At 36.4% G+C, this 25,573-nt stretch overlaps 1 protein-coding gene across 1 annotated transcript in view; it reads right to left on the bottom strand.

Annotated features, from left to right (window-relative positions):
* LOC130869262 (solute carrier organic anion transporter family member 6C1-like) overlaps positions 1-25,573 on the bottom strand; it is a 93,037-nt gene that overhangs the window by 65,134 nt on the left and 2,330 nt on the right. The window contains exons 3-6 of the mRNA XM_057761267.1: positions 20,175-20,360; positions 18,946-19,042; positions 9,163-9,281; positions 8,271-8,380 (exon numbers count right to left, since the gene is read on the bottom strand). Of these exons, the coding sequence (XP_057617250.1) occupies positions 8,271-8,380; positions 9,163-9,281; positions 18,946-19,042; positions 20,175-20,360 (512 nt within the window). The remainder of the gene's footprint in view (positions 1-8,270; positions 8,381-9,162; positions 9,282-18,945; positions 19,043-20,174; positions 20,361-25,573) is intronic.

Raw genomic sequence — 25,573 nt, 5'->3', positions numbered from 1 at the left:
ACTCTCCCGAGCCATGATATGAAGGTATGACAGAAGACACCTGAGACACCCACTAAGATAGCCAAATATGTGGTAGAAAGACGGTAGAGAAAGATAAGTAGAATGGTTTGTGAACTCTAAAGAGAGACAGAACCGGAGATGCAAAGTTGGGAAGGAACAGCAAATGTGAGTAGGCGACACTGTCACCTGCGGCTCTGAAGATGACCCGCCTGTGCTGCCACAAAGGGCCATGTCTGGGTCCATAGTCCTGCATGAGAAAAGTATGGGTCAATGTCTGTGGCCTATGTTACCATCAAAAGTAATGGGATGTCTCTTGTCTGGGCTACTGCCTGGAGCTACGTTCGTGCCTTAGTCTGCTGCTCAGAGCCTCTCTTGACCCTCACCCACTGAATCACTCAGTGAGCTGGGCCTGTCCCTATATGTGAGTGGGAGAGCTGGCCCCCTTCCTGGTGTGGTGTGGGAGAGCAGGTTCTGCACCTTGCCAGCTATAGCACTCACTAGAGAGGGGCCCTGCACCCCAACAGGGTACCCAGTAGAACTGGCACTGATGGTGTGAATGTGTGAGAGATGGCCCTAAAGTATGAGCGCAGAGAGCTAGTCCTATGACTTGCCAACTACCACAGGCAGGAGAGCTGGCCCCTCCTACTCATGCAAACAAAGTAAGAGAGCTGGCCCTGATGTTGAGGGTTTGGGAGAGGAGGGCTCATCAACTCAACTACCTCTGCGGTCCAGATCCAGGGCTTTGAGTTAGCTGACTCTAACATCTAAGAAGTGCAGGAACATGTGAAGCAACTAAAGCTGAAGGATCTCCATGACAGGGAACTTCTGATGAGGATCCAGTATTGATGATGTAGCATTGGCTTTGAATCAGGCCAATGACTCCTTGCAATGAACACTTGCAAATAAAGCTGTTTAGGCAAAAGGGCAGACTGGATGACACATCATGACACAATATAGCTTCCACAGAGAGATGCTTCTGTTTTGTTTAACTTTATATATTTATTTATTTATTTAAATTTATCATTTTTATTTTTTGTTTTCTTGGGGGGAAGGGGGAGGTTTTGAAGACAGAGGGCCGATATGGAGGGATGGGGAGATCAGTGGGATTGGAATACATGATATTAAATTCACAAATAATCAATAAAAAGTAAAAAAAAAAACAGAAAAAATGAAATAGAAATGCAAACAAAACAAGAAACAACAAGAACATCCAGAGAATGATACATAAATACCTAAAAAATATGTACTCCATCAAATTGGGAAATCTAAGAGAAATGGATAGTTTTTCCAAAAGGTATCATATATCAAAGTTAAACCAAAATTAGATAAGCAATTTAAAGAGACCTAAAATCCTTTGTGAAAGACATGCATTCATCAAGAGACTTTCAACCAGAAAAATAACATGTCCAGATAGTTTTAGTGCAGAATTCTACCAGACTTTTAAAGAACCATTGATGCAAATATTCCTCAAATTATTCCAAAAGTAGAAACAAAGTGAATGTTGTACAACTCATTTTTGAGGACAGAGTTACCCTGATACCAAAATCACATAAAGATCCAACAAAGAAAGAATTACAGACCAATTTCATGTATGTATATAGATGCAAAAATATTCAATAAAGTCCTTGCACGCCAAATCTAAAAACAGATAAAATATCCACTAAGATTAAGAAAGCTTCATCCCTGAGGTGCAAGTATTTGTTTCACTTATTAAAATCAATAAAAGCAATCCAACATATAAACAATCCAAAAGAAAAAAATTACATGATCATGGTGGAGGCCCAAAGAGCCCAAAATCAAAGAGTTTGGGACTTGCTTCTAGTTCATTCAAGGTTATTGTGCTTTTAACTCAAACAAAGGTCCCACCTGTGAGACCCTCACCCCTTATTTTCAAAGGGACGAGATTTTTCTAGCAGAATGTTTAAAAATTAGAAACACAAACTAGCTTCATGTTCCCAGAAAGATAGTGCTTTCCTGCCCCCCTCCCACCCAGGAGATTCCAAAGCCCAAGGATGCTTAGCCATCTGGTGATAAAGATGACTGGGTAACCTTGCTCAGAAAACAACAAACTGACAAAGCATGATGGAAAAGAGCAAAAGCTCTTGTACCCATGCCAAAAATGACTCATAAAGGCGTGCTTGTAGTTTTACCTTTGAAAACTAACCTTGCAAAGGAACTTTTTAGATTCACTCTCTAACTTACTGTTATGGGGTATTGGAGATGGAAGTTCCTGGCTAACCTGTACTTAATAAAAAGAGTAACCTTGCTTTTGCAGTCTGGTCTTCTCTAGTCGCTAGTGCTTTCTCTGATGGTTGTCATTGAATCTGGGCACAACACCACCTAGTTGTAAACCAGAGAGTTCTGCTCTCTCAAGACTATTGTCTACAGGTATGGCTAGTTGCCAGACCTTGTGCTCCTGAAATAGGGAAGTAGCTGGTTCCCACCTAAAGCAAAAGTCTAAAGATCAAACTAATTTCCAGTTCTCTTTATGGAAATAACCTGGGATTTCACCCAGGTAGTGGTTGTCTACAGAGTATTTGGTCTAGGTTGTAAGTCTAGGGTGTGAGCATGATGAACATAGTCCATGACATTCAATTGGTATGTTAATACACTTTTTTGTTTTAATCCTACCTTTTGGGGTCAGGGATATATTAACCAGTTGGAAATTAAAAATGGGCAAATATTTAGAACTCACTCAGTGATGGAGGAAGGTCATTGGCTAATAAAGAAACTGCCTTGGCCCATCTGATAGGGCAGAATTTAGATAGGTGGAGTAAACAGAATAGAATGCTGGGAGGAAGAGGAAGTGAGCTCAGACTCGACAGCTCTGCTCTCTGGAGCAGACGCCATGCTCCCCTCTCCGCGGCAGACGCGATAAAGCTCCAACCCAGGATGGACGTAGGCTAGAATCTTCCCGGTAAGCGCTCCTTGGGGTGCTACACACATGAATAGAAATGGGCCAAGCAGTGTTTAAAAGAATACAGTTTGTGTGTCATTATTTTGGGGCATAAGCTAGCCGTGCGACCGGGAGCTGGGGCGGCATGAACACAGCCCACAGCTCCTTCAACAAAATGGCGCCCACGTGGATAACTGAATCTACAGAAAGCTTGAGAAAGCTTGGGAAAGAATAGAGTAAAGCATGTTTTCTTGGTAGCAACAATTTCTCGGGTCTGCTCTGCTTGCTAGAGGCAAGCAAGTGCTCTCATCTAAGAGAGGCTTCCTGACTCAGCTTCAGCTGTGAAACCTTGCAGCTCATTTAAGAGGTCCTGCCACGAAACACTTAAAATGGTGTTGGTGAAAAGCTGAAGGTGTACTTTTCGGTTTTCAGCCGTAGCAGGAAAAAAGTTGTGCTGTTTTAAAATGCCGGCTTTGTGGGCCATCCTGCCAGGGCAAACTCTGACTGTTTGAGGCAGGAGGTCAGCTACAGAGAGAGCATTTGAATGTTGTAGCTTGTTTGCTGGCAAGGACCTTGAAACGCCACAAAGTTGTGGTGATAAACATGGCTACAGCCGGTACCTCAGCCATGAGGCTGGAAAGCTAAGGAATGGGCTGAATCCAGCCGTCAAAGCCACGGCTTTCGTCCTACTGATATTGCTTGGTAAATTAAAGACTCATGTGGTCAGAAAAAGAGAGATATACAGTAAAGAGAGATTCAAAGACAAAGAAAACTTTAAATGATTTACAGTGTGTTTAAAAATATATACAGGCTGAAAATTAAAGTTCTTAAAAGTAAAATAAGGAAGAAAGAGAGTAATTGGGTGTGGTAGTGCACACCTTTAATCCCAACACTTGGGAGGCAGAGGGAGACTGACCTCTGAGACTTCAAGGTGTGGTAGCACACGCCTTTAATCCCACTGCCTGGGAGGCAGAGACAGACAGATCTCTGTGAGTTCAAGGACAGCCTGGTCTAAAGAGTTATTACAGGATGAAGATATACAGAAAATATAAAATAAAAGTAAAAGTAAACAAAATAGAGTTAAAATAAAGCTGCACAAAGATGGAAAATACACAGAGAATCTTGATACTGTATGCTATTATGCTCTCTTTGAATTGTTTTAATGCTGAGGAAGGAGCAACAGATGGTAAAAGATATTTGTTTATAAATACTGCTGAACTAATCCAAGATAGATATTTTCAAAATACCTTGACTTCAGAATTTGGATCTAAGGATATGATACTTTGGAAAAGAGTTTCTTCTTTTGTTTTCACAGCGGATGAGACCCTGTGTATTTCTTCTATTTCAATATGGTATGATAAACCACGCCCTCCTGAAAGGTTGCTGTGAACACCTTCGAAAATTACTTTGCTCAACTGCCTACTGAGATGAACCTAGCAGACAGGTTATCCCATAAAAGACCTGAATAACAGTGCCCCCATTCAGCAGGAAGCAGTTTGGAGAGAAATAACTACGTCCATATTACCAAATACTGTTTATAAATGTTCTTTTACATTTAAAGGGGGAGATGATATAGATGTGAATAATTTGCATTGATATGAATCTTGGTTTACTGATATTAATTTAAGGTCAATTTTATTATATGTGTATGTATTTCTGATATTGATTAAGGTATTGTGATTGTGTAGTTCACTTAAAAATGTAATGTATATAGGTTGTTAATGGATAATTATCAATAATAGTCAAGCTTGTAATCATGTTAGATTTTCTAGATGTACATAGATATATTTTAGATAGGCATTCTTCATATCTTTCAAAGATTATAAAAGAGGGCATTTTAAGTGTTTTAATAACTTAGGGTTTTTCATAACAATGAGACACGTCTGCTCCTGGCAGCACCAATCTACTTTCAGAAGAAGATGGGCACCAAAGAGGATCCTTATGGAGTTTGATAGCCATTTGGGCAAGAAACTGCTCTTGCCTGGACTATTGTATAAACTGGACATAGAGAACCCGCAGAGAGAGGACTACTGAACTTGCGTAAAGGTGAGATGATCTTTCGGGGTTCCTGATTCATGAAGGAGTCTGCGAGACATTCTGCAGGACATAGCAGATAGTGACTGAACTGACTTTGAAATTTCCTGCTTTATGGAAATGTGTGCTGGAAACTATGGGCCTTTAGGCCGAAGATGGATGCCCCAATGGTACAGAGAAACTTTGGGTGACTGTCAAGGCAGCGAGATGTCTCTGTCATTTCTAGAGTTTAGAAGTTGCTTATTTCTTGTTTGCTTAGGTAATATTATATCCTTCTGGAGTCTTTGATAGAGTTGAAGAATAGATAGATAGTTATAGTTTTCTTTAGTTATGATAAAGATAAAATAGATGTAAATATTGTAACTGTAATTCTTACTTGATAACTGTTTTGCTATATGTAATTTTGCTATGTTAGAGCCTTTCCTTTTTGTTTAAACAGAAAAAGGGGAAATGATGGAGGTAGGTCATTGGCTAATAAAGAAACTGCCTTGGCCCATCTGATAGGGCAGAATTTAGATAGGTGGAGTAAACAGAATAGAATGCTGGGAGGAAGAGGAAGTGAGCTCAGACTCGACAGCTCTGCTCTCTGGAGCAGACGCCATGCTCCCCTCTCCGCGGCAGACGCGATAAAGCTCCAACCCAGGATGGACGTAGGCTAGAATCTTCCCGGTAAGCGCTCCTTGGGGTGCTACACACATGAATAGAAATGGGCCAAGCAGTGTTTAAAAGAATACAGTTTGTGTGTCATTATTTTGGGGCATAAGCTAGCCATGCGACCGGGAGCTGGGGCGGCATGAACACAGCCCACAGCTCCTTCAACAACTCAGAAATTCCCTCCCAATAATATCCCATATGTTTCTGCATTATATTATTTTTATTTGTGTCTTCATATTCTTTACTATATTTCTAAATTCTCATGCCTCCACTTTGGGGAAATGTATTTTTGTTGAGGCTGGTCCTCGACAGATCGTCTTATCGGGTGCAGAAAAGACCTTGAAAAATCCAATATCCTTCATAACAAAATTCCAAAAGAAATTATGGACAAAATGGAAATATCTGAAGATAATGAAGGCACTTTACAGCAAGCCCATAGCCAACATCAAATAAAATAGATACTTAAATCAATTCCACTAAAATCAAGAAGACAGGTGTGTCCATTTTGCTACATATCCAATTTAGAATTTCAAATATTAGCTATAGAAGTAAGATAACTGAAGGAGATCATGTGCATATAATCAGAAAGGAAGAAATCAAAATATCTTTATTTGCAGATGCTATGATAGTATACATAGGTGACCCCAAAAATTTCACCAGCCAATTCCTACAGCTGATAAACATTTTCAATGAAGTAGATGGATACAAAATTCACTCACAGAAATCAGTAACACTCCTATATATTTATTACAATTGGACTGACAAAAAAATTTAGAGATATATTGCCTCCCACAGTAACACAAACAATATAAAATATCTTGTGATAACTCTAACCAAGCAACTGAATTACACATAAAAACAACCTAAATGTCCCTTATCCAAAGAATGGATAATGAAAATGTGGACACACAATGGAGTACTACACAGCAGAAAACAAATAACAACATCTTGAATTTTGCAGGAAAATGGATGGAGATAGAAAACATTATTTTGAGTGAGATAACCCAGACACAGAAAGACAATTATCACATATACTCACTTTATGTTTTTGAACATAAAGCAAAGAAAGCCAGCCTACAAACCACAATCCCAGAAAACTTAGACAACAACGATGACACTAAGAGAGACTTACATAGATCTAATCTACATGGGAAGTAGAAAGTAGAAAAAGACAAGATCCCTTGAGTAAACTGGGAGCATGGGGACCTTGGGGGAGTGTTGAAGAGGAAGTGTAGAGGCAGGAAGGGGAGCAGAGAAAAATATAAAGCTCAATAAATATCAATAAAAAAAGTCTATCCATGACTGCATGCAAAAATGGGCTTGTGAGGTCCAATAAAATGAAAAGAAAATTGATATGGTTATTCCTAATAAGAGTTAATGTATTTATCTCAAGATCTAGCTATGCCACTCTTGGACACATATCCAAAGAATGCTTTATCCTACCACAGGACACTTACTCAACCATGTTCATTGAAGCTACATTCATAATAGCCAGTAACAAAGAATAACAGATATCCCTCAAAAGAAGGATGGATGAAGAACATGTGATACATTTTACACAAGGGAGTATTGCTCAGCTGTTAAAAGCAATGACATCATAAAATTTGCAGACAGTGGATGGAACTAGAAAAAAAAAAAAATCCTGAGCGAGGTAGCCCAAACCCCAAAAGATAAATATGGTTTATATCTGCTTATATGTAGATATTATCCATTAAATAAGTAACAAAAAGCTACAATTCATAAACTCAGAGGGATTATGTGTAGGGTAAGGAATAGGGATGAAATAAATAGCTAATAATTACTTTAAAAGGAATACGAGCCTCTTCCCTAGTAGGCTATTTCCTTTGTTCTTAGGTGTGTGCTTCTCCACAGTTGATAAAGATCAAGTGATATGGGGGTACACAGAAATGGAAGGAGGGAAGAAAGGGAAAGAGGAAAAGGCCATGTTATATTTTAGTTTTAAAATAAAAATATTTTTTAAAAGGAATAGAATGTTTTGAGTAGAACAATGAGCAGGGAAGCAACAAATATATCCAGAAAAGAGAAAATAATGGGAAATTGGGAATGCATAGATGCAACTGTGATGTGAGTTAGAAAAATTCAGTTAATGTTATTTTGAAGCCTTTTGGAAGTTTTATTCAGAGTGTAAAATTCACAAAAAATAGATGACATCTGTGCATAAAAATTTCAACCATGCAGTCTATACACCAGAAAGAATGTTATAAATAGAATAAAAAACATTTACAATAGAGTTACAGTGTTGGAAGGGGCTTCCTCTGCATCCTGATATGTGATATTAGTTGTCCTGTTTAAAATCTATAGAAACACATGATTTTGTATTCAGTAATGAGACTTTTTGTATGTGGAAAATATGTGTTGACAACAGAATTCTTCCAATTCATGACTTTTCTTAAAATGTCTTATTTATTTCTTCAAAGGGAATAACACAAAATAATATAAAATCAATTAAAACTATCAGTCTCCAGCACTAGACAGGTCCCTACCAATGCCAGATAAAAAAAAAAAGGGTCTTCCTTTCCATTACAAGGAAAATGAGAAATTTAATTAAGAGGCTCTGAAACTTTCACATGAATTTAAATTAAAGACTTTGCCATTTTCTTAACTCTATAAGAAAATTAAACAAGTCAACTCAACAGGCTTGTTAACAAAGGCATTTTACTTTTACCTTAGCAACCTGAAGTAAATCCTTCAAACCAGATCCAAATTCCTTATCTTTAAGTCTCTTGTCAAAGGAGTGAGGTTCCTTTTCTTTCTCAAGCATTAGCTTGTGTGCACCTATAGATCACAAGAAAAACAATCTTTTGATATGTCCAAGTCCATAAGAAAATACACACAATGCATTTGTATATGTTACAATAATCCCAATTTTTCATGGAAAGAAACGTGAATTATTTTAAATGAACTAAGACCAACACATATTTTAGAATGCAAATTCTTCTATAGTAGTGCTTCACAAAAGACAATTTCTTGGTTATAAAAGATTCTTACATCTGCACTGCCCAATTATGCAGTCGACCACTATGTCTGTCTTTTAACTTCTAGAAGTATGTTTACTATGGCTGAATTAATTAATTTTTAAATTAATGTAGGATTCAATAGCCACATTAAATAACTGACGTTTTATGACACAGTCCTAACATACATATTTATGGCATATTGTTTATGGGCGTGTGTGTGTGTGTTGTGTGTACATGTATGTATGAAGAAAGAGAGATTCATTCTATAAGTTCTGTTACTCTACAGAATACTGACTAAAACACTAGGTAAATAGATTCATGTATACTTCACTTTTTAAAAAAAAATTGCACAGTTAAAATATAAAGGGTATCAAAAGAAATAATGAGTATTAAAAATATATAATTGTGAAAATGTAGCACACAAAATATTTGAATGTGATACTGCTTGAGTTGGTTAAAAATACTATGATATTATTTGTTTATTACAGAGCAACACTAGTAGGAGAAACATATTCATAAGTAAATGTAGTTTACCTATGCTTTGACAATGGGAGCCAAGAGTCAGAATGACTCTAAATAATTAAATATTTTTATACTCACCAGGTAACCAACGTGGAAAGCATAGAAGTGGTAAAAGTGTAAACCATAAAAACACAGCAAATGCAAAATAAGAACTCCACCAACTTTTCTGCCATTGTCGAAAGCTGTACTCATTTGTGCTTGAACAGAGAAAAATAAAAAAATTTCAATTAGGGTCATTTAAAAATCAGATCTTAATTAGCAGAGATTGAAAGAGAATTTCCTACTAATTTGCATTCATTTGTAATTTGTCACAATTAATTTGGGGGTTTTGATGATATGGGTCAGGTGCTAATGTTCAGTTGTGTGGTGTGTTTGCTCCCATCAGAGCCTTTCCCACCTTCCTTTGCAGTGACACTCCTCAGGTAGCAGACGTTCCTGTTTGTACTGATTCAAAATTATCTCCATTAACAGCTGTGCCCCTCAAAGACAAGACTTCCCCCTTTATCCTGCCCCTTTAAACCTTACACCTGGACCTCTGGGGCAAGAGGCCTTGCACTTTAAGTTACACAGCTTCTCTTGTACATGGCACCTGACTCTCAGAGTCACATATCATCTGAAATCTCTTCTTCATGACCCTGGCTCCATACCACTTGTAATATCAAGAAGTTTTGTGTTTCTTAGTATTTTGAATCCACTCATATGTTTTGTTAACACCATGTCACATGGTTGTTTCAAAGTGTGTATAATTGTGTACAGGAAGAGTGGAAGCCTCAGACAAATGCAAAACCTACAATAAACTATTAAACATAAGCAATATCTTTGACAGGTTGCTCATATTTTATATTTATATATAAATAGATTTTTGCTGAAAGCAAAAAATATTCCTTCTTGCTAGAAATAAGTGATTTTAAAATTAAAAGCTGTTGGAAAAGGGGCTACTTGTTGGTTCCTAGCTGCCCAGCTAGCTTAGACCCAAAATAATCACATAGAAACTGTATTACGTAAATCACTGCTTGACCCATTAGCTCTAGCTTCTTAATGGCTAAATCTTACATATCAGTTTAACTCATCTGCATTAATCTGTGAATCATCACATTAAATGGCTTACCGACAAAGTTTTGGCATATCTGATTTTGGAGGCAGCTCTATGGCTTCTCTCTGACTCTGCCCTACTTTCTCTAAGCATTCAGCCTTGCTCTCCTGGCATAGCTAAGTTCTGCCTTGCTATAGGTCCAAAGCAACTTCTTTATTCATTAATGGTAATCACAGAACACAGAAGGGACTCCCACATTACCTCCCATTTTCTGTTTAAATAAAAAGGAAAGTTTTAACTTTAACATAGTAAAATTACAAATAATAAAACAGGCATCAAGTAAGAATTATAGTTATAATACTTATATCTAATTTATCTTTTAACATAACTTAGGAAAACTATATCTTTCTATTCTTCAACTCCATCAAAGACTCCGGAAGAATATAATATTACTGAAGTAAGCAGGAAGTGCATTGTAAGCAACTTTCAAAGTTCTAGAATTGATAGAGGCATCCTGCTGCCTGGACAGTCACCCAAAGTTCTTCTGTACAATTAGGGCTGCCATCTTCAGCCTACAGGCCCATAGTGTCCAGAACTTTTCCACAAATCAGGAAATTTCAAAAATAGTTCCACCTATATTGATAGTTTGACAGTCACTTTCTTCTGTGTCTTGCAGAACATCTAGTAGACTCCTTCATGCAGCAGGAACTCCTGAGGACTGTCTCACCGTTAGGCAAGTTCAGCAATCATTTCTCTGCAGGTTCTGCATGTCCAGCTTATCAAACAGTTCAGGCAAGATCAGTTTCTTGCCCAAATGGCTAACAAACTCCATAAGGAACCTCTTTGATGCCTATCTTCCTTTTGAAGTAGTTTGTACTGCCAGGAGCAGATATGTCTAATTGTCATGAAAATTCCTAAGTTACTAACACATTTTAAATGCCAAATTCTGAAGGTGTCTGAAAGATTTGAAAAATACCTATCTTACTGAAATATATCTTTATACATCTAAACAATCTAACTAACATGATTACAAGCTTGACCATTATGATGAGTATCTATTAACTTATATTTCTTAATTATCCATTACATTTTTAAATGAGCTACACAAAGACAATACCTTAATAAAGATCATAAATACATATACATATAACAAAATTGACCTTAAATTTGTATCAATAAACCAAGGTCCATACAAATGCAAATTATTCTTATCTATATATCCCCCATTTAAATGTAAACAAACATTAATAGACAATATTTGGGAATATGGGCATAGTTTTCTCCATACTGCTTCTTGCTGATTTGGGGGCATAGCAAATTTTAGGGGTGTTTACAGTGACCTTGGGGGGTCTTGTTCCATCAAACCATACCAGTTTGGAAGCAATCCATAGGTTCTCATCCACATGTGAAAACAAGTGAAGAACCTCTTTTCCAAAGAAACATATCCTTAGACCCAAATTTGGAAGTCATGATACCTTTATAATATACATGCTGGTTTAGCTTAGCAGCCCATACAATGAAATGTCTCTCTGTACTTAGCTCATTCACAATCAAAATTTCAAAGGAAATACAATAATATACATAATCCACACCCTCTGTGAATTTTCCATTTTTACGTGGCTTTTTTTTCTTTATTTCTTTTAATTTATGACTATCTGTACTTTGTCTCTTTAAAGACTTCAATGTTTCTAAAAAAAGCATTAACTTTATTTTATGACTGACTATACTTTTTTTCTCTCTCTTCCAAACCTACATACATTCATACAACACTGTGACATATTTAGAGTTCATTCCATCTGGATTGGTCATTATTGCATATCGGTAATTCTTTTTCTTTACTGTCCAGGAGTGCTTTTTAAAATGCTAAGTGCTTTTCAAAATTAAGCTGTGCCATTACTAAGTTATGTATGGTACTTTCTGCTTGCCCTGCCCAGTACAGCATGGCAGAGTCTCTTCTGCCATGCACATCGCCATACTTCCAGGAACACAGCCCATCCATGTTGCCACCAAGCAAGCCACAGCCTGCTGCTCACAAACCTCATCCAAATGCTCAGGTTCCCAAAAGAATCAGAATTCGTGCTAGCATAATGGCCCAAAGCCAGATAGCTGCTGTTTTGAAACCACACAGCTGCTACTGCTAAATCAATAAGGCCGTTTTAAAATGAGCCACAGCATGCCACCCCAAGCAAAGCCCATTCAGAAAAAAAAATAGTGGCTATGTATATTTTTTAGTGCCTAGAATTCCTTTTCATGCTTTCTTAGGTTTTACATGGACTTTAGCCAACCACATTGGTGCCAATTTGCTGGAGAAGAGGCTGTTCATTGGTTCCTGGGTGCCTGCCTAGTTTATGCCAAAAATAGTCACACAAAAAGTGTATTATTTAAATCACTGCTTGGACCATTATCTCTAGATTCTTAAAAGCTAACGCTTACGTATTAATTTAAACCATCTCCATTAATCTGTTTGTCGTTATGTGGCAGTGGCTTACTGGCAAAGTTTTGGCATGTATGAGTCTGGAAGCAGCTCTATGGCTTCTCTCTTACTCTGCCCTTCTTGTTCCCAACATTCATCCTAGCTTTCCCTTCCTAGCTAAGTTCTTCCTTGTTGTAGACCAAAGCAGTTTCTTTATTCTTTAATGGCAATCACAGCACACAAAGGGGACTCCCACATCAAAAAGCTGTTATGATTCCCCTATGCAACCGACTAGAATATCACATGCACTTTTTTCTGACATATATTTAATAAAGACTGTAATAAATGTTCTTTGAACTATACTAAGAAGAGTAGAGAAAATGACAGAGCATGCTGTATTCTCTCATAGAAAGAAATTTGACATGTGAATTTAGCTAAAATAAGTGGCTTGATTCTGATCAAAATGCGAAATATAGCCGGGCGGTGGTGGCGCATGCCTTTAATCCCAGCACTCGGGAGGCAGAGGCAGGCGGATGTCTGTGAGTTCGAGACCAGCCTGGTCTACAAGAGCTAGTTCCAGGACAGGCTCCAAAACCACAGAGAAACCCTGTCTCGAAAAAACAAAACAAAAAAATGCCAAATATGCCTAGAATACTTGTTTATTTTAAGTAATTATTATTAAGTCTCTTGTTATATACATTTTATTTTATGTTATATATATGACTGTTTTACATGCATGTATGTATTACATCACATGTAGGGCTCAGAAGAGATTATTGGACTTGTAGTCACAAACAATTGTAGGTGCTGGGAACCCAATTAAGGTCTTCTGAAAAAAACAGGTGCTTGCTACTGCTGACCTTCCTTTATTGCTCATAAGTATGTGTTTGTGTGTGTGTGTGTGTGTGTGTGTGTGTGTATGTGTCTGCTTACAGACAATAAAATTTCAAATATTAAAAAGTGTGATTTTAAGCCTGGCATTGGTGGCACACACCTTCAATCCCAGCACTCAGGAGTCACAGACAGACAGACCTCTATGACTTTGAGGCCACCCTGGTCTACAAGAGCTAGTTCCAAGGAAGGATCCAAAGCTACAGAGAAACTCTGTTACGAAAAACAAAAACAAACAAACAAAAAAATGTGATTTTAACACTGATATGAAAAAAATATGTCATGGGATAGGCTAGACTACAATGAAGAAAAACTATAACTACGAGGTTATTTAATTATAAAATTTCTTGCTACAAATAATTGTTAGAAAGAGTTCAAACTAGAATCAAAGAAGAAAAATTCACATAATCCTATCAGTGGTTATAAAGAATGCTGTGTTTAATACTCAACTCCTCTTCAGAATAAAACTCCAAAGGAAGTAGTATTAGAAGAATCTTGTACATGTGAGTATAATAAAGGATGTAAGCCATGACTACAGCCAGTACAGCACTAAACAAGTGCAGTATGAAAGCTTTTGCCTCTATAGTTGAGAATGTACATTGAGTATCTGTTCTCCACACCCTTCCTCAAGAAAACATCTACAGTCTTCACCCAAGTAGGTGGGCACAGAAAAGAAATAGGAAGATGACATACATAGGCAGGAGAAACACAAATCTATTGAAAGATAATAAGATTCTATACTTAAAAATAATATAAAGATTCTTGAGAGATTATGATAAACAATTTTGGCAGAGCAACAAAGTAAAAAAATGCATATGATGATTAGTGAATTTCCTAGAACCAATGAGAAGAACACAGAGAGAAATCAGGAAAATAACCACTTTCACGGTTGCATCAAAGCATAAAGAACCTAAAGAAGAAAAACAAAGTCATACAAAAAAATCAACTATGGTGAAGTACACAAAACACTAGAAGGTAGACTAAACAGTAAAGTACTTGAAAAAAATAAATTAGTAATAGATTAAGTGTGCATTAGGAGAATTAACATTATAAAAAATAGACATATTACCAAAGTGTTCTGTAAATTCAATGTAATACTTATCAAATTCCAGCGACATTATTCACAGCATTAGAAGATGTAGATTTTTGTTAATTGTTATGACATCTCTCAAACCCCTTATTTTCAGGAAATTTTTTGAGAAACATGCACAGTAACTAAACAAGTTTATGTTCCTACCAGCAGTGAATAAAAGATTTTCTTTACCCACATCCTCATGAGCATTTATGTCCTTTATGACAGCTATTCTGGTCAAATCAAGGTAGAATTTCAATGCAAGATTAATTTGCATTTCCTTAATGAGAAAGGTTGTCAAATATTTTTCAAATCTTTATTGTTCATTGGTATTACTTTAAGAACTGACTGTTTGAATTCTTAACTCATTTTCTGACAGTGAGTGCTCAGACTTCTTCCTGGTCACCCTTGTTCTTTGCCTGATTACTCTGGTCCTCACTACCAATCTGTTCCTTCATTTGAATTAGAGACCAATTCTTTGGAATTCCAGTATATACTGAAGACCAACTGGGACACCCAGCTTCCTAGACTGAAAAGCTATGGACCTTCCATTCATAGTCAGCCATTGTAGGATTAGCCTGGTCAAAGTCTGTAAGTTATTCTAGTAAATACCAAATTATACTTCATTTTAGAAAGACAACTAGTGGATGAGGGGGGAGAAGGTAAGAGGAATAGAAGAATAGGAGGGAGAGGGAACTGGGATTGGTATGTAAAATAAGATTGTTTCTAAAATAAAAAGACAACTATGCACTTTAAACATGTGCCATGACACATAGTCAGAGAACGAGTAACATGAGAAAGTTCTTGAGTTCTACCATGAGGGTCCTGGGAATTGAACTCAAGTTGGCAAACCTGACAAATGTTTTTCCAGACGGAATCATTTCCTCAGCTCTCTTTATGTCTTTTTAAAGCTTATTTTGGCTTCTATAAATCAGATATTTTACATTCTTTATCCAGCAATTCATTCACTGCCTTTGTTGTTTGCTTTTCATAAATTCTAAACTAAACATTTTTTATCTCTGAGTATGTAGTCACTTTTCCTATATAAAGGCTATACAGCAACCTAGATTCAGGTTGTTAAGACTCGACTGTTAATGCACTATAGGTTTTCAGCATGACAAGGGATACATAGATATAAATTCTCAATATAATATTTACAAACCAAATATAAGAGTATCAGAAAAAGTGCATCCGTTATGACCAAGTAAGCTTAGTCCCAGATATAGAGGGATGGGTTAACATACTTAAATCAATAATAAAGTTAGCCACATAGACTAAAAGACAAAACCCACATGATCATCTCATTAAAGAAGGGCCTTTGACAAAATACAACAACACTTTATGATAAAAGCTTTAGAGAGACTAGAAATACAAGGGACACAACTCAACATAACAAAGGTGATTTATATCAAGCTCACAGCCAACATCTACCTACATTGAGAGAAACTCAAAGCATTTCTTTAAAATTAAGGACATGGCCAGACAGTGGTGGCACATACCTTTAATCCCAACACTGGGGAGGCAGAGACAGGTGGATCTCTGTGAATTCAAGGCTAGCCTAGTCTACTGAATTTCAGGACTGATTCCATAGCTACTGAAAATCACTGTCATGAAAAAAAAAACCAGCAAAAACAAACAATCAAACAAATGCTAAAATAAAATTAAGTACATGAACAAAGAACTCTTCCATACATACTCACTGTAGTACTTGAAGTCTAACCTGGAAAGAAACTGCTTTGGCCTGTGATAGGGCAGCATAGTGCTAGGCAGAAAAACTATACTGGATGCTGGAAAAAAGTAGGTGGAGTCAGTGAGACATGTAGCTGTTGAAGAAGATAGACATGGGATAAAACCTTGCTGGTAGGCCATGACCACGTGGATACACACGCATTAATAGAGATGGGTTAGTTTAAGATGTAAGAACTAGCTAGACATTTAGTCCCAGCACTCTTGAGGCAGAGGAGGGCACTTGAATGATGTTTGTGGGCATAGGTGCTTGTATGCATGCTCGTGGTTAGGAGGAAAGTAGATGAAAGCATGCCTACCACCTACCATTCAGCACCCTGACATGGACAAGCAGCCAGATAAGGTCTGCTAGGCATGGACAGGCAGATGAGCATGGCAGATTCCTACTGCCATATTCAGAGATATTTCTAGGCCATGTAGTGGGTTGCATGGCAGATTTAACTTTTATTCAGATAATAAAAGATGTATTTGCTTCATGAGGCTATCTAGAGTGAGGTGGTGAGGACAGCTCCCTCCCAGCAGTCCCAAAGCTTGCAGTGAAATACCTCCACATTGGTAAAAGGCCGAGAGAGGTGGAGCCAGTATCCACTGTCATGCAACAACACTTAAAATATATTTTGTCAGAAAAAGATTTCAGATACACAATAGGACAGACTCAGACATAAAAGATTTCTAAACAAGACATAGTGTGTTTAAAGATGTATGTAGGGTTAGGGGAGAGAAGTAAAAGAGTATAGAGAGTAACAAAAAGAAGAAAACCATTTAAAAAAGCAAAATCTTAAAGGAGTAAAGATAATGTTAAACTTGTAAAAAAAAAGTAATAGTGTAAAAATATAAGCCACATAAGAAAATATACACAGAGAGCTTAAATTATGTATAATACTGTATTTTATTTGAATTTTTGACTATGAATGAGCTAAGTACAAATAAATATTTCATTATACATGCTGGTAAGCTAAACCAACATATATATTTTAAAGGTATCTTGATTTTGAAATTTGGGTCTGAGGATATGTTGCTTTGGTAAAGAAGTTCTGCTTTTGTTTCCACAAAGAATGAAAACATGTGGATTCCTTCCAGAAAAATGTAGTTTGATCAAACAAGACCCCCTGAAACAATTCCCCAAATGGTCCAACAACCATGACAGCTTCAGGACTGCTTGCTGAGAAGGACCTACCATATAGGATACTCATCACAGACTTGATTAACAGCAGTCCCAATCATCATGAAGTAGTCTTGACAACAACATCCAAATTCCCTAAATGATTGTTTATAAATGCTTATTTACAAGGGGTATATATTATAGATATAAATAATTTGCATTGGTATGGATCTAGGCCTTTGAGAGAAATTTTAGGTCAATAATGTGTATTTCTGCTCTTGGTTAAGATATTGTATTTGTATACCTCATTTAAAAATGTTATGTATAAAGAACAAATACAGGATAATAGATAGCCATCTATGATATTCAAGTTTGTAGTCACGTCAGTTAGGTTTTCTAGATATATAGAAATATATTTCAGTTAGATAGATAATCTTCCAAACTTTCAAGGACATATGGAATATGGCATTTAAAATGTTTTAAGAACTTAAGACTTTTCATGACAATGAGACACATCTGCTCCTGGAAGAACCAGTTTAGTTTAAAAGGATTATGCGCAGTGAAGAGACTCTTTATGGAGTTTGTTAGCATTTGAAACTGCTCTTGCCTAGACTGCTTGATGCTTTGTTCTGTGAACTAGACAAGTAGGATCCACAGAAAAAATGACTGCTAAATTTGCCTAAAGAAGGTGAGACTCTCCTTCAGGGTTCCTGCTTCATGAAGAGTCTGCCAGATATTCTGCAGGACACAGAAGAAAGCAACTTATGAACTTGCCATGACAAGGCAAAACAGATGTTCAAATTTCCTGCTTCATGGAAAAATCTGACAGATACTGTTCTGTAGGCTGAATATGGATGCCTAGAAGAATGTTATATAAAAAACTTTTGATGACTATACAGGCAGAACACTGTCTCTATCAATTCTAGAGGTTTGAAAGTTGCTTACAATGCACTTCCTGTTTACCTAGGTAATATTATATCCTTCTGGAGTTTTTGATAGATTTTATGCATAATTTTAATTATAACTTTCTTTAGTTGTGATAAAAGTTAAAGTAGATATAAATATTATAACTGCAATTCTTGCATGATATCTGTTTCGTTTTATGTAATTTTAACTATGTTAAAGTTAAAAATCTTTTTATTTGAACAGAAAGAGGAAAATGACACAAGACCTTCTGTAAATGTGTTACTTTTATTGGTTAATGAATAAAGAAGCTGCTTTGGCCTGTAATAGGGCAGAATAGAGCTAGGCCTTTAAACTAAACTGAATGCTGAGAGAAAGTAGGTGGAGTCAGTGAGAAACCATGTAGCCACTGCAGGAGATAGATGCCAGATAAAACCTTTCCAGTAGGCCACAACCTTGTGGTGATGCACAGATTAATAGAGAAGGGTTAATTTAAGATGTGATAGCTAGCTAGAAATTCACTTAAACTGTTGATCAAACAGTATTGCAAATAATATCATTTCTGAGAGATTATTTCACAATTATATACATTTTCTAAAACTCTTACTAATCAAATGTGTACTATTTACAAGTTATGGTATCTATTCAACAAATATTCTATACAATCTAAGCTAAATAGAAAAGCAAATAGTATAACTTACTTTCCATTCAAAGTTTGATTCTGAAGATGTTTAGAACCTTGAGCTCCTATTGCAATACCCAAAAAGTATCCCAGTATAAGTGCACCATCAGCGATAGCTTGAAAATAAACATAGCACCAAACAGCTTCATAACTTGCTCATACAAAATACCATTGAACTGTGATATATAAAAGTTTTTCATGCTAATTTCTATTACTTAAGAGAGGAAGGTGAGTAGGAAAAGAGGGGGAGAAAAGGGAGGAATTTAAAAGGGTGAAAGAGAGATTGAAAATTTTTCTGGAATTTATTCTAACATATCTCAAATTAGTAGTGCTGGAAACTGGTAGGAAATTCATGTAAGTGTTGATGATAACTTTATAGTTGATCCTTGCCCTGAACCACAGTAACTGCTTCTTTGGTAAGAGTCATTTTGCACTGTTGGGACTTTACATTGCTTGTGTGTGACCTGTTCTTATAATAAAGGTCATCTGCTTTATACATTTTCTGATTGTGAAGTTTATCATACCTAGGACAATGTCTGAAACTACAACTGGGAGGCACATTCTCTTATCTAATAAAGTACTATATACTCAGAAAATTTAGTTATGAATTAAGTGTATATTATTTAATCTTTATACTTAATGTAGTAAATATACTTATATTCAATATGAACATAAGTAAACAAACTATTTTCTTTAATATTTTTGTTAGAGACATTTTCAAAATAAGTACAAAATAAGTTCATATTTTAAAAAATGGTACCAAGATATCTCTGTGAAAGTATGTCTTCATTCTGGCCTACCAAAAACAGACTCCATTACTGATTATTAGGTAAATTATTTTGGGATGAGTCAATGTTTGCTTAAGGACACAGTTTACATACAGTGTTAAGATACATAAGATACATAAGAAGGGATGGCACTGTGTTCAAATATTCCCTCCCTCTCCCCTCTTTTCCTCCCTCCCCACTCTTCCAGAGGAAAAGAGAAACAAAGAGAAAATATTGCCACATAAAATATGTATATATTGTCTATTCCTCTGTCTTTTCAGAGACATTTAGATGATTTCTCTAATATTCCAAATCTCAGAGTTAAAGACATCTGTGTCATTTTTTTGAAGTTATCCACTCAAGTCATCACTGCTTGGTACAGTGTAATCAGAGCCAATAGTATTTCTGTATCAGTTAAAGCCTACTGGAACATGATGAATATTCAGAATGAGTCGTGCATATTAGAAGGAAACAAACTTGCCTAGATAGAGACCAGCTGAGAATGTGGGAACATGATCGAAAATGAAGGTCAATCCAAGGATATATATAGGTATCCCCGCCATTCCATGGAGACACTGGGCGATGATGAAGAGATAAATACATATCGATCGGTGTGGTAACGTCATTCTACCACAATCTGTTTTAACTAATTTTTCTGTACACAGCTCTTTTGGAAAACAAGAAATATATTTTATTGAATAGAATTCAAAATTAAATGCACAATTAAACTTGCAATTGCTACCACCATATTTTTTCTTTTGTTTAATTTTTAATGCTTTGAGTGTAGTCATACAATCAATTATTATATTCTAAGTAGAAATAAAAGGAAATGTGTGGAAATACTGAGAAAGACAGATGCAGTATGAATGAAACAATGTGATTGTTATATGCACAGCATACCATGTACACAGATATTCTTATATACAAACACATTTATTCATACATATGCACTCATTTTTTTCTTTTCTTTGCATCCTGTTCTTCTGCCTTGACTCCAGAATAAAAGTACTTGCAATGTCTTAGATGATTTTCCTTGTCAAAGTCCACCATCTGAGTTTAGTTCTGTGGTCTTTTCTTTAGCAATCTTTAAATTAAAACATGTACACTACTTTGATTAAGTAATTTCCTATATTCGACCCATGAGCTTTTATTATCCATATTCTTATGGTTTGTATATAAAGTGCCACCCTAATATCTCATGTACCAAATGTTAAGAGAGGGTTCTAGAACCATGAGAGGGAGACACCACTGGTCTCTGATGGGAATGTCTTATCCTAGCACCTTCCCATCGTCATTCTGCTTGTGTCCTAACATGAGGTAAACAGACATCTCTTGCACACACCCAGTTTTATACCTGACCATGGGCTCAGAGTCAGTGAAGTCTAGCAACCATGGAGGAGCACTCTAAAAAGCTAAAATAGTTCTTTCCTACTTGCAAGTTGTTTATATTTGTTCATAGCAGGATAACACCTAGGTACACATGGGATCATAAAAAAACTATGATATCATAAAGATTTCTTTAGTTGCTATGTGGTAATCTCCCCACTAGATTTTGAAATCTTTGGATGACATGTTAGTCTTCATTTTATTACTCAAATGATTATAAGATTTTAGTATTTATACTTGCTAGTAGACTTATGGAGCTAAGTAACTGATAGGAAACCGCATTAACTATGACCATCCTGGGTGAAGTTTAACACATTCTTGACATGTTATTGTAGAAAACCTATTAAAGTGAAATTCATGACCTATGACATTAAAGAAAAGATATTTTACTTAGTTTCTATGGACTTGCCGGGCAGTGGTGGTGCACACCTTTAATCCCAGCACTCGGGAGGCAGAGACAGGTGGATCTCTGTGAGTTCGAGGCCAGCCTGGTCTACAAAAGCTAGTTCCAGGACAGGAACCAAAAAGCTATGGAGAAACCCTGTCTCAAAAAATCTAAATAAATAAATAAAAATAAAAGAGCCTGTCAGACATTCTTCAGGACACAGAAAAAAAGTGACCAACAAACTGCCAATTTAGGCAGAAATGTCTTTGAAATTGCCTGCTCCCCAGAAAAGTCCGCTGAATACTATGGGTCTGTAGGCTAAATATGGATGCCCCAATGGTACAGAAGAACTTTGGGTGACTGTCCAGGCAGTGAAATATCTCTGTCATTTCTAGAGCTTTGGAAGTTGCTTACAATGCACTTCCTGCTTACTTAGGTAATATTAGATCCTTCTGGAGACCTTGATGGAGTGGAAGAATAGTTATTATTATAGATTTCCTTAATTATGATAAGAGATAAAGTATATACAAATATTGTAACTGTAAGTCTTGCTTGATAACTGCTTTATTATTTAAAATTTTACTATGTTAAAGTTTAAGCCTTCCTTTTTTTATTTAAACAGAAAAGGAGAGGTAATGTGGGATTTTTCTCTGTATGCTGTGATTATCATTAATAAATAAAGAAACTGCTTTAGACCTATTGCAGGGCAGAACTTAGCTATGTGGGGAAAACTAAACTGAATGCTGGGAAAGAAGGGCAAAGTTAACAGAGAAGCCATGAAGCCTCCTCCAGAGACAGACATGCCAAAACCTTGGCAGTAAGCCACTGCAACGTGGTAATACACAGATAAATGGAGATGGGTGAAATTAATAAAAGTTAACCAATAAAAAGCTAGAGCTAATTGGCCAAACAATGTTTTATTTAATGTGGTTTCTGTGTGATTATATCAGGGCTCTGAGTAGCCAGGAACTGTAGTGATAAGGTGAGTGGGCCTGCTTTTCGTCCCACCCGGCTCCCTCACAGCTAGCTTTACACCTGAAATAACAACACACAAATTGTATTCATTTAAACACTGCTTGGTCCATTAGCGCTAGCCTCTTACTGACTAACTCTCACATCTTGATTAACCATTTCTAATAATGTGTGTAGCGCCATGTGGTGGTGGCTTACTGGGAAGATTCTAAGCTGCGTTCATCTTGGAGAGGAGAGCTATGGTGTCTGACTCACTTCCCTTCTTCCCAGCATTTTGTTCTGTCTTCCCCACCTACCTATGTTCTGACCTATCAGGTCAAGAAGTTTTCTTTATTAATTAACCAATGAAAGCAACAGATAGATAGAAGACCCTCCTACATCACGGAAACAACAAGTGGCCCCCTACTTCCAACACTAAAGAAAATCATGTAGCATTCAAACTCCATTTTGACTTCATGGAAAATTGAGTCAAGAAAATCCTTCATGATCTTTGCAGTCATAAAACATTTCCTGAATCCATTTACCTCTGTTTTGTTCTAGAAAGTTGAGCTTACCAGTCTACCTACTCCTAAGAATCATATTTCTGTTTCTGATTGACCAATAATTGAATATAACTTTTGACTCTTAACAATAAAAAACAATTCTGTATTAAGGAAAATTAAAGATTGTAAATAACATAAGTAGCACAAAAGTAGCACTCATAGAAATTCTCAGAAGAGAAACTAACAAGATATGGAGTTTGTTTAATATTACAAATACTGACTAAAGTTATGATTTCACAGTGTGGAAAGTTTAATTTTAGTAAATATCATGAGTTACATTAATGACCAGACAGAAATAACTCTGTTACAACATTTTGGGTAAAGTCGTGTTAAATTTCCCAAAGGAAATGGGTAAAAAAGCCAAGAAATCAGTACAGATCTTTTACAGACTCATGTATGAAAACAAGGAGATATCAACAGATCATAAAAAGAGGACTGATCAGTAGCATGTCTGCTATTTATTCTCTAAGAGTGAGTGAAACGTAGAGGTAGGGAGGTGGTTCAGCAATTCAGGGCTCTTGAGTGTCCTTCCAGAGAACCTGGATTCAGTTTGCAACAACTAATTGTAAATCCACAACTATCTGTTTCTCCAGTTTTGAGTTGTGACAGCCTCTCTGACCTCATCAGGCACCAGGCACACAATGTGTCCATGTATATACATGCATAACACTCAAGCAGATAAGACAAAATTAGTATTTAAAATTTTTTTTAAAAAATTAAAAGATTCCCTTTTCCTTCCCCAAATACAGTATAACAATAATAAAGAAAAAGAGGCCTTATATTTGAAAGTGACTAAGTACAAAAATTTTTTAAGAATTGGAGAGAAATAATAATATGGGAGTGTTTAGGAAGACAAGATGTAACAGGGGTAAGAAGACGGAAGAAAATGAAAGGAGGAAATGATATCATTTTGTTTTAATTTTAAAAATTGAAAAAGGATTCAAAGTTTGAAGTAGACTGAAAGAGCTTGCTCGTATTTAGGCGTTAGTAAGAACTGACAGAGACGAGTGGCTTGCAGAGGGCAGGAGGAGCGGATCAGGAATGGAGCAGAGGGTGAGACAGGAGCACACAGAATGATCACTAGAGGACTCCTCCTGCATTTCAACTGGGGGAAGTTGGGAAGAATACTAACATGTAACTGTGGACTCAATTAACATTTAATGTAAAGAAATAAAGGCAATTTTCCTCTATAACATTATTTTCCATCCAAGACAGGACATGTTAGTGGTTTAGTGAGAAAAACTAAATTGATTTTAAAGGTTAGAATAGAGTGTTGCCTAAGACAATTTTCAGGCAAATAGATCCATTTGTGAAGAAATGAGCACTTCCCTTTGGCAACAGCAGGTTCATCGCACGACTCAGCAGCAGCCAGACATAGGGAAGGGCAGGTGCATGACCCACTCCCAAGGTATACAAGCAGGAGATAAAAGACAATGAGAGAAGAAGGCTGAGGGCACTCACTGGAGGAGGTCTTAATGATTTTACCATGCTAAGTTGACAGACAGAAAACAAGCTACAAATGAAGGGAAATAGCAACTATGAGAATCAGAGAAAGCAGGTGTCACTATCCTCTAGTCTCTGTGAAAGAAGTTCACCTTCATTCTGAGTAAGCTGAAAACACTCATGGCTGTCACCATAAGACCAGCTCAGTAGTCTGCTGAGAAAGATGGGTGGATGGTCACTTCATAGAAAATTCTACAAAGCAAAGTTGACTGTGTGGTATGAGTATTTTCATCAATTGTGGAGAAACTTTCTGTCAGATATTTCAAGATGTGGTGAAGTATGATATCAATGTGGGTGTTGAGGCACACAGTTGAATATGAACTCTGCAGTTATTTTTGTAGATACCAGATGGAATCATGGAGCAGAAAACAGAATAGAAATTGAAATGTGCGAATGATACCAAAGACATTCAGAGAACTCTCAATGAAAGATGGACCTCTTATCTCACTAAAAGAATGTATGAAAAAGGAAGAGCATAAAATAAAATAAGGAAACATATCAATGAGAACAGAGGTGGATAAAACAAAAAATACAGAAGCTCTGTGTGTGTGCGTGTTTATATAAACTAAAATATGAGTATATGGTCAAAAAGGTTTTTTGCATCTACTACCAAGTAAAACAAAATGTAGGTGACATGAACAAGATTCCAAAGGAAGAAAAACATATTTGCTGCTGAAACTCCTTTTTTAGCAGTGACAACCTTTTAATTATTTATATTTAATTTTAAATCATATGTGTTCTAGTACGCCAGTGCCAGCTGAGACCAGAAGAGGGTATCAAATGCCCAAGAGCTATAGTTATGGGCTGTTGTTAGCTACCTGTTGGGAACCAAATTTAGGTCCTCTGAAACCATAGTATATGCTCTTGATCATTGATCAGAAATTTCATATTTATCAAGACATTGTGTTTCCTAAGATTACACCATTTCTCATCAGTATTTAGTTAAGAGAACAAAGGAATAAAAGGCTTCTCATTCCCTTTTCATAAGTCATCTTCTCATTCAAAGTAATCAGTTCTGTAAAAATAAAATACATATTACAAGCATATGTGTAATATATAGTTCTTACAGAACCAATGATTTAAATATTGATT

The sequence above is a fragment of the Chionomys nivalis genome, chromosome 2 (assembly GCF_950005125.1).
Source record: "Chionomys nivalis chromosome 2, mChiNiv1.1, whole genome shotgun sequence".
In the NCBI taxonomy this organism is placed as follows: Eukaryota; Metazoa; Chordata; class Mammalia; order Rodentia; family Cricetidae; genus Chionomys; species Chionomys nivalis.
This window is presented reverse-complemented; position numbering and strand designations above follow the sequence as displayed.